The sequence below is a fragment of the Juglans regia genome, chromosome 13, assembly GCF_001411555.2.
Source record: "Juglans regia cultivar Chandler chromosome 13, Walnut 2.0, whole genome shotgun sequence".
Taxonomy (NCBI): Eukaryota; Viridiplantae; Streptophyta; class Magnoliopsida; order Fagales; family Juglandaceae; genus Juglans; species Juglans regia.
Genome location: NC_049913.1, coordinates 33,668,376 through 33,678,896, shown reverse-complemented (window position 1 = coordinate 33,678,896; position 10,521 = coordinate 33,668,376). Strand labels below are relative to the sequence as shown.

General features: G+C 35.6%; 2 protein-coding genes across 2 annotated transcripts; both read left to right on the top strand.

Moving 5' to 3' along the window:
• Positions 1–2: 2 nt before the first annotated feature.
• LOC118344248 (WEB family protein At5g16730, chloroplastic-like) lies at positions 3–1,735 on the top strand (the record flags this gene model as incomplete). The annotated part of the gene is made up of 1 exon (XM_035684392.1): positions 3–1,735. A coding segment is annotated over one exon (1,488 nt), but the record flags the coding sequence as incomplete, so codon positions are not given.
• Positions 1,736–3,689: 1,954 nt separating this feature from the next.
• On the top strand, positions 3,690–9,623 carry LOC109012405. The gene is made up of 7 exons (XM_035683937.1): positions 3,690–3,953; positions 4,261–4,362; positions 4,564–4,678; positions 5,937–6,052; positions 6,631–6,819; positions 7,803–7,945; positions 9,180–9,623. The coding sequence occupies exons 1-7, from the start codon at positions 3,832–3,834 to the stop codon at positions 9,359–9,361; spliced, it is 969 nt and encodes a 322-aa protein (XP_035539830.1). The 5' UTR covers positions 3,690–3,831; the 3' UTR covers positions 9,362–9,623.
• Positions 9,624–10,521: the final 898 nt, after the last annotated feature.

The following is a 10,521-nucleotide window of genomic DNA, read 5'->3' as shown; positions in this document are numbered from 1 at the left end:
GAAATAAGGATTTATTGCATGATGCAGAATCTGAAATTGCTGCTCTAAAAGAGAAGGTGGGGTTGCTGGAGATTACAATTGGAAGACAAAGAGGGGATCTTGAGGAGTCAGAACGCTGTCTTGACATGGCCAAGGAAGAAACTTCTGAGATGGCCAAAAAGGTCGAGTCTCTAAATTCGGAGCTTGAAACTGTGAAGGAGGAGAAAGCCCAGGCTTTGAACAACGAGAAGCTTGCAGCTTCTAGTGCTCAGACCCTATTAGAGGAGAAAAATAAACTTACTAATGAATTGGGAAATTCCAGGGATGAAGAAGAGAAGAGCAAGAAGGCGATGGAAAGCTTAGCTTCAGCCTTGCACGAGGTCTCTGCAGAAGCAAGAGAAGCGAAAGAAAGACTTTTATCCAGTCAAGGTGAGCATGAAAATTATGAGACCCAGATAGCAGATCTGAAGTTGGCCTTGAAAGCAACGAGTGAGAAGTATGAAAGCGTGGTTGATGATTCAAAACATGAGATTCATGTCCTTACAGAAACAATTCAACAATCCAAGAACGAATTGCAAAACACCAAGGCTGAGTGGGAGCAAAAAGAACTTCATTTGGTGGATTGTGTAAAGCAGTCAGAAGAAGAGAACTCTTCTCTGGGAAAAGAAATAAATAGGCTGGTGAATTTGCTCAAGCAAAAGGAGGAAGAAGCTTGTGCCAGCAAGGAAGAAGAAGCCCAGCTGATGGAAACCTTACAAAAAGTTGAGGCTGAGGTAATTGACTTGCAGGAAGCTCTTGGCAAAGCAAAGACTGAAAACATCAAATTGAAAGAAAATCTTCTGGACAAAGAAAATGAGTTCCAGAGTATAATTCAAGAAAACGAGGAACTTCGAACTAGGGAAGCTGCTTCCCTCAAGAGAGTTGAGGAGTTATCTAAGTTGCTCGAAGAAACTGTGGCCAAAAGGAAATATGAAGAAAATGGTGAACTTACAGACAGTGAAAAGGAATACGATTTGCTTCCAAAGGTGGTTGAATTCTCTGAAGAGAATGGACATGCAAGAGAAGAGAAGCCTAAAACGGAGTCTCCACTCGATCAATGCGAGGAACCTAGAGAAGAGAACTTAGATGAAAAGAATAACTTCTTGAAGGATGAGGCTGAAAAGATGGATTCTGCCCAAATTGAGAACGTGAATGGAAAACTGAAGGAGGAAAAAGAAGACGACTCGGTAGAAGTTGAATTTAAAATGTGGGAGAGCTGCAAAATTGAAAAGAAAGAGTTTTCACCAGAGAGAGAAGTGGGGCAGGAATCCTTTGAAGAGGAAGTGAACTCAAAGGTGGAGGGAGGCGAACTCTTTGATCAGATAAATGGGGTATCTTCTACAGAAAACATTGATGATGGTGGAACCTCACCATCAAAGCAGCAGCAACAACAGAAGAAGAAGAAGAAGCCTTTGCTTGGAAAGTTTGGAAGCTTGCTCAAGAAGAAGGGAACCAGCAGCAGCCAGAAGTAGAGTAATAAATCAGTTTGGCCTAACTTTTGTGCTTTACTAGCAGGCAGGTATATTTTGCTACTATTTTGTTACCAAATGTGTTTGATTCATTGTTTTTGCTTCCAAAGAACAGAATAGGTCAAGGAAAGAAGAGGCATGTATTATTTTTAGTTTTTTCCTTTTTTTTATTCTAATGTAATTCCCCCCATGTGGGACAGTATCTTGTATGTGATGGAAATTCTATTTGATTTTCCATTTTGTGTTAATTGCCCTTCTTCTCCATATGTTAAATGGCATAACGTTGTTAATTGTTGCAAAAAGCTGCAGAATTGCATCAAGACATGAAAAGTTTCAGCTTGCTGCAAATGCCCCTCCAATCCATCTTCTTCTTCTCCTCATAGATAGGATTATTGTCAGAGTTTGGGAGAGATAGGAAGAGTGGGGGAGAGGAAGAAAAATCCGGGTGACATGGGTGGAAGAAGTTAAGAGGGTGCCAAAGACACAACATGTGTATCTTATAATTATTAATGTTGTTAATCCAAACTACCTACAGATAATATCTGACATTATAAAATCTATCCATTATTATGTCTGTCTCTTTAAATTATAATAACTTAATTAAGGGGCAATTAGATTATTAAATTTTCCAATCCGATGGTTCCAAGAGCGTGAATATACATCGTGAATATTCGTGTCAGGACATTCAAATTATAACTGAGTTTAAACTAAGAAAGAAAAAACTCCCAATTCTATCTTCTAATGCCAATGACCCTCTAAGATGTTTTTTTCCTTTCCCTTTGAAAAATTCTACTCGTAATTCTCATCCACACATAATTTTTTTATTTTTATTTTCTCTTACCAAATGTGTGGTGTATAGATGATAAGTAGAATAAATTAATTAGTTTATAAAGAATAAAATCCAAAAGAAATAAAAAATAATAATAAAAAAATAAAAATAACTGTGATGTGTAAGGATGATGAGAAGCAGAATTGTTTTTCCTTTTTTCCCATGATGTGGTGGAAAAACTAGTTTAAGGTACAAAATCTTTACTGCCCAAATTGCTCAACCTTTTTAGCAACACAGATGAGACCAACCATAAAACTGTGTTCTTAGAACTTTAAAAGAGGTAGGTCTGAACTTCAAAGAAGAGGGTGAAAGGCTTGAATCCTAAAGATGTAACCAGGGCTTTTACTTTTTTTTTTTTGGGATAGTATGGGTACTAAGGTTTTTTTTTAAAAATGTGATTAGTTGTTTCCGAGGTCATTTAGAAATAAGAGTACTCCTAAAATTTATTTTCCAAAACTATAAAAAAAAAAATTGACTTTAATTTTAAAATTAAATTGTTAAGAATAAAACGTGATATCTATTAAAATTATTTAGAGAGCAATTTTTTTGGTTTTTGTTTTTGTTTTTTTTTTGCAAAAACAATGCTAATTTATGTAAAAATTGCAATTTATTTTAAGGGTGGCTCTACAGCCACACCGCTTGGCTCTTTGCTAGTTTATTTTTTTTACATGTATTTTTTAATAATTTTAAATATATATTTTTAAAAAAATTATAACATTATTTAAAAAAAATTACTTAAACTTTAAGTTAAAAAAAAAAAAACAAAACTCAGTGATAGCCCAGCGGTAGGGGTGATACCCCGCATGGTGCGGGGTAGGGGGTACCCTCCCCAGCACCCCGCCCTACACCATGCAGGGGTTGAGATTTTTCTCCTGCCCCCTGCCCCCGCTCCCGGGGGCGGGGTACCCTGCCCTGGTGCCGGGGGCAGGGGAAAAAATCTCATCCGCCCTACCCCCGCCTAGGTCAATATATTATGTTAAAAAAATTTTTTTTGATCTAAAAATATTTTTTTAGACTAAAATTTTAATATAATTTAAAAATAAATTAAAATTTATAAATATAAAAAGAATTTAAATTCATTAGAGTTAGATTTTAGATTGTATTGGCCTCCTAAACCAACCTTTATATAAAAGGTCAAGACAAGACAATAATCATTCTTAAGTAATGTGGGATTTAGTAGTAAATCTCACATTAGTTAAGAATGACTATTGTATTATCTTGACTTCTTATATAAATGTTGGCTTAAGAAGTCAAGACAATCTATGATTTGAATATAATTTTAAGTTTTTAATAAATTATACATATTTATATATAATATATTTATTTATATATATAAATAAATAAAAAATTATATGCGTGGAGCGGGGCGGGGAGCGGATTAGCTTCTTATTTTCCCAGGACCTGCCACTTTTCCGAGAAAAGGAAAGGAAAGAGAAGGAAGTCGTAATACGTGTACTTGATTAGCTTCTCATTGTGCCAGAGCATTTTGAGGAGCGAAACAGGAGTGGCAACATCATGTGGGTAGAGATTTTCTGTGGCCTGATCATTTACAGAATGTTTAGAGGCTTCTTCAGAGATGACGATGTTTTGGATGTAGAAACCTCTGATTCTAGGGCTCTCTTCTCAGTCGCGAATAGGTATTTACTGAAAATAAAAATAAAAATATTCTGATTTTCTCTATCTTTTGGTCTGCTTGGTTGCTGAGAAAATGCAAGACAAATCAGAGAAAGCAAATATGTGAATATTTCTTTTACCTTCTCATTATATCGAAACTGATAAAAATCTATTTAAGAAATCATTATCATTCATTTATATAGGCTGACTAGCTCAATCAGCAGAAAATAACGAGATTCTAAAGTTTCTTTTTCTATCCTGCATTTTGTCGTCATCAAAACGGAGGTAGTGCTTCGCTAATTCAATGTTTTATTTTTTTTAAAAATCTAGACTTGAAAAGCTTTATAGGGGAAAGGTTTATGTGGGGCTTCGAATTCCAGACGCCGATACCGGTTCAAGACAGAATATCGATATGGTTCTCGTTACCAAAGGGTAAGAGATTTTCCACTTTCTAAACTTGAATTTGCTGAAGAGTTTTCTTTCTTAACATGTTCTGCGGAGAAAAAGAAAAGAGATGTTTGTATGGTTAAGAATTCATTTTCTCTTCGTATTACTTATAAAAAAAAAAGAATTTACTTTCTCTTGGTATTTCAATCATGTTTCTTATTATATCTACTCTGTTAATTATTTCAGGGAGGCAGTGGTGATATCTGTCATGAATTTATCAGGATTTGTATCAGTGAATGCGGATGGCAGCTGGCTTTGTGAAGGAGGCAGTAAACACAGAGCAGAGCGTCTTATTGATCCCGTAAGTCACTGTTGGAGTTATTGTTTCTTGTTCAATGAGTTCAGCAATCTTCTTGCCAGTCTATCGCTGTGCAAAGCTTTAGCACTAAAGCATGTTGCTGTAACTTGGTTATTCATGGTGATTAGGTTCTGAATTTTTTCAGATTACTGGTGATCTTCTATTAATTGACATCCTTGTTCTCATTTAATGTTTTGAGTTTTGTGGATGGCTTAATGTCCAGTTTATTATTGCTAAATTCTAGCCTTTCTTGGTAATTCAGATCATGTACTACTTAGGTGTCTTGGTACTTTATCTTATAAAAAAAAGGTGTCTTAGTAATTAGTATTCCAAATATACGGCTCTGGGTAAACCCTAGTTGATCATTTTAGTCATGGTAGGGCTAAAGAGGTAAATGTCTTGTGTGAAATTAGTTTAGATGCTATACTTAGAAGTTGTGATATCACCATATTTAATATGTATGTAAATATATGTGGGTGTGTGTGTCAGCATTTTAAGTAGTAGATATATGATGAGCAACCTTTCAAGGTTACATTTTTTTTTTTGGGGAATCTAATTTGTAAAATTATAGAACTCAAGGAGTAAAACAATAAAATTAAAAACCCGAGTTGCATAACGATAAGGATTTAGTGCATTATCAATCCCTGGGTTTTACACCATTATCTTGTTGTTTCTTGTTTTCAGTTTTATCATTTTGATCCTCTGTAATTCTCTTCAATAAGCCCACTCCTTGATGGAAATCTGACATAACTTGCCATGTGGCTAAAAAATTATGCTTGAGTCTCAAGATATCTAGAAAAGTCTCTTGGCCTAGAAAGGAGTGCCTGATAAGATTGTGAGATTGTTAGCTGTTCCAGACTTCGTGAGGATAACTGCTGGGATTACAAAAAGAATTACAAAAATGAAGCAAACTGAAGTAGCTTGTTGTGATGTTGAATCTATTTTAAAATAAAAAGAGATTTACAATCTGGATAACACATCATGCCATGCCAGTTTATAAGATAATTTTTTTGTTATTTTTTTTTGTAAGCCCAGCATTTCTCTTAAAAGATTAGTTTTTTTCCCCTTCGACAATGAGAGTCTTGTAAAAGAATATGATCATTGCCTCTTTTTTATTAGATAAGTTTTATTACTGATCATAAAGACACCATCTAAGTACACGGAGAGTATACAGCAATACACTTAGGTAGTGATAGTATTTGATTACCTGTGCGTCCACTAAGTCTTCTTACAACTAGTTCTTTGACATTTTTATTGTCAGGTGGTGGAGACTAAAAGAAGAGCTTCGATTCTTGAATCATATCTTGAACAGAGAGGAGTTGCTCTACCGGAGGGATATTTGTCTTGCAAAGTTGTACTACCTAATCCAAAGCTCAGGTATATGTTGAAATATCCCTGATGGCATGGTTATTGTAAGGACAGTTTCTCTAGTTGAATTTGATATATACCTCTATGTTTTTATTATCAATGTCCATGAGTTGGCACTTTTATGATTTGCCTGGAATATGCGGTCTGAGCTTTATTGTGCTATATTTTTTTTGTCAATTAATAATTTGATTGGCCAAGGAAATTGAGAGAGAAAATTTGCTATGCTGTTGTTTAATATCTCTTAGTGCTCATTATTAGCTTTTCTAGAGGATATTCAGGGATTTGACTTTTGGGTGTGTTTCAGCAGACAAACATTTGTGCATTCATCTTTTTCTTTTTCCTTTTTGTCCCCCTTTTAAAGGCTTTGAGATCTGCAAGCTTTAGCTGCTTGCAAAGTCTCAGCGGAATTTCTAGCTCACATAAATTAGAATTTAGCTCACTATTATGACGTAGATATATGTGCTGTTCTGAAAAACATATAGTATCTTACTTTGGTGTATTAGTAATTCCATGATTTTTTGCTAATACTTATTTCTTACATCATAACTTATTTATTAGCTAAAATATATTGATTTTTTTCCCTGTAGTAACATCCATTCTAGCTATTTTCCCTCTGAAGTCATTACCTATGATCAATGGGTACAATTGAAACCAGAACCAAAAAGTATGTTTTCTGGTTGGATGAAAGGTGCTTTTCGTGGTGGAAAGAAAGAGATGCAAGAATCTATACATCAAAAGCTTAATTTCATCCTTGGCACAGCTCCGATGTGGGATAGGTGTGTTGCTATCTATGCCCCTAAAGTTTGATGTATATGTTGTTTGTGTATTCCTAACTTTGTTCCGTGCGATGTTAATCCTGGTGGATATCATTAATACTATGCTCAAGGCTTCTTTATTGCCAAGAAGCTGTAGCCTGCATTTTTTTATGCATAATTGAAGTTTCATTTTAATTGCTTAAAGTTCCTGCAATGGTGACTTGTAGAAATGAAAATGAAGATATAGCAGACAGTGTGTAACACCCCCTTTTCGATACAGTTAAGAATGCTACTTCACACTTTCATAGCATCAGGTAATAAGAGTTCCATAAGCAATATAGGCTTCAAACACTACTGATCACATTATTAAACTTCAAAATAATAAATGATTAAAATTCAGCATAATCCAGCATATTCAAAGAAATTTGCAAGAAGCCCGGGTTAGCTTTACTGGGTCATTGTCTCATCTACTGACTCTAGCCTGCAGACTCATTTTCATGGTCACAAGACATTTTACAACATGAGAACAAAAATGACTCGAAAACTTGGTAAATCATCATATAGTACAAAGAGTTGTAAAAGTCATTTGTCTTTGCAAAGTATTGATAAAACATTTTTCTTTAAAACTTTTGGATAGCCAAGTAGCCGATGCATATTTATGCCCTATGACAGGCAAGAAATTTAGACTTTAATCAATCAATAACACCGATAAAAATAATCGAGGTACACAATAAACTAACAAAAAGAAAACTTTGAATAGGTTATTGATACTTGTAGGTCCTTGGGTATGATGAGTTTTTCCTTTGTCCCAATGTGTGGACATGAATAAATGCTACATGAGGGAGGTTGAAGCACTTGACTGGTCTTGAGCTGCCCTTCAACTCATCACATTTAACCGAAATTACTTCCCTAGACAATTATTTTGTCAAATACTGGGTCATATTACCACTCAGCCACCAATTCATAGATGGTTGTCAAACAGTTGTTTCTTAATATCTCCGCAGGTTGGAGCTTAAAGGCAATAAATATGCCCTAGGGGAATTTCTGGAATTCAAGGGGAAGCGGGAAGATATTCAGGCTTTGAAAACTATCAAAAGATCAAAAGTCAGTCGCTTGGTGATCCAAAAGACGAGCATGTTTGGATTAGGTAATTTCCCAAACATCTTTTGCAATTTTTTGCTTATTTGGATACAGTTATGCTGGAGTATTGAGAATACAATATTTTTAAGTAATCAAAATTTTATTCATTATGCTTGAGGGTTAGGTTTTCAAATTCGGAGATATTGAAGCCTTAAAATAATTCCATATACCTTGATTTGCTAAAAAAAATTCCATATACAGTGATTGGCCAGTTTTTGCATGTGCCTTACTCCTTAGCCATAGATATCGCGTTAAATGCTACCATCTGTTGCAGTGTGATTAGAAGGAAAATAAAAAAAAAGTTGTATGAGGCAGTAGCAGGAAATGCATCTATTAATATATTCTACTTATGTTGATAAGAGTATCCATATCAGGGTTGTGTCTAGTCTGTCTTTATCCTGTTATCTCATTTAAAGGGTTTTCCACATAATGTCGCATGAGGTGTTACAGGAATTGAGATGCTATGAAGATTAAAGAATTTCTACTTATAAAAAAAAAATTCTTGTAGGACAACAGATGATTCATGTAGGCAGGGCATTATTGTTTGTTCTCTTTTTAACTTTCTGTTAAGTTTACGATTAATAACTAATAAACCACTTTTATGAAAGCTTTTGAAGAATGTAGATGTATTGTTCTTCTGGGAGGTCAAAATTTCACAGCATCCTTAACAGTGACAATATAATAGTGGATAAAAGCAGTTGTGGGGTGCCTGCGATGTAGAAGAGTGAGGCAATTATATCAGAATATCTGATTGGATGTCATGTTGCAATTGAAATGCAAACTTTATTGGAGCATTTTATGACCTTGAAGAATGAAAGGAGCCAGATATGCTCTAGCTCTACCTTTCACTTACTTTAGGGGGAAAAGGGTAGAAGAAGAGCTAGACTGACTGTTATAGACAAATCTAATGATACTGTTTCTGCTCTATTGCATGTGCTATATTGCATGTACATGGTGTCGGTATGCCATGACAGTAACAAAAAAGCTGGATGATGGCTTTGATGCTCAGATATGCGGTCTCTTGCATTCATTAGTGTTTGGCTATATTGTGTTAAACAGACTGCCAGTCGCCACCCCAAACATTTGGACACTTTGTATCCACCCGAAAGGGTAAAAAATGAATATTATAAGAGGAAAGGGAAACTCTCATGCACACTCACATCTTAGAAGCTTGCTCAACGGTTTTCTCGTTTTTATTTTCAACCTTCATGCCAATTCAAGTTTATGTGGGAAAATTGCAGCCCCCTCAACGCTCCAAGTTTTGTACTCTCCTCGAGACTATCGGAGTGAAGGGGCTTCAGCTTCTGAGTGGAAGGAAGTTACTGTAAGATCAAGTACTGAGGTTCTCTTTCAGCCAGAGAATTCAACCAAAGTCCGCAAATTCAAGGTCTCTTCAGTTGTCTCTCTGTGTCTGACTGCGTAGAGAAGCCTCTGCTTATTACTGCTGGTCGGAAAAGCTGAGTTTACTATGTTACACTCGATTTCCTATCTTTTTTGTCAATTCTTGTTTTATGTTATGCGGGGTATACTGTATATATAATGTTGTGGAGATTGTATTACGTACACGTAACACTTCCGTCCTATCACATTATGCAATATCATTGAAAATCAATGCTTTACATAAGCAATTTTAATGCCATGACATTTTGTAAAAGGATGAGAGTAACACGTCATCCATAATCTGAGATTACCTAATATTTTTCCGAGTTAGGATATTGTCCTTGTTGTTGTACCTAGGAACGATGCTCTCATAGTAATGAATATGAAAATGTAATGGTTGTGGTTTATTTGGATTATTTCGAACATATTGTCCATTTTTTTTTATTGTCTACGATGTAAGTATATAAATTCATACCAAATTTCCACACGTTATCAATTGGGAGCGCTCCAACATGAGTGCCTCAATGAATATTAACCCAATGGATATCAGCCACATGCTCACTGCCCGGACATGTAAAAATTGCTCATTGAATCTATACTAAAAATGTATAGATGATGGCAACATTTTGTATGTTTAGGTTAGGGGACATGGTTGTAATTAGTGTAACTTGTGAGGGTATATTAGTCAATTGCATGTATTATATATATATATTGTGTTTAACATCAATGAATAATATGAAAGTATTCTCTCTATGCTCGATTACATGGTATTAGAAAGTTGGTAGTCGGTTGGTGGTGGTTGTGCAAAATCGAGCTAGGAGCAGTTGAAATCGAAGCCCACCTGTGCGTTTGGATCTAAGTTGGTATTTTCATATCTAAGGTGGTATTTGTTGTTGGATATAAGCTTACTAGTGTCTTTAGCTGCCAGATCCGAGTTCACTGTCGTCCTCTATGCATCCTAATGGCTCCTTCATCGTCGGTGGTTGTGTTAGGGACTCCGGTCTTGTCCCTAACACTAAGGTCCACTAGCTTGCCTTGGTGAAGATGATGACCGAGTGATCTTGCCAACTTAATTGGCCTTTCCACAAAAGGATGGTGTTTGAGTGATGGAATGATGATGCACTTGGGTAGGCTAAGTGTTTAGGCTAAGGCAAATCAATGTGGGTGGCTAGACTTGTTCTTGAGTGATGTGCCAAGATGATG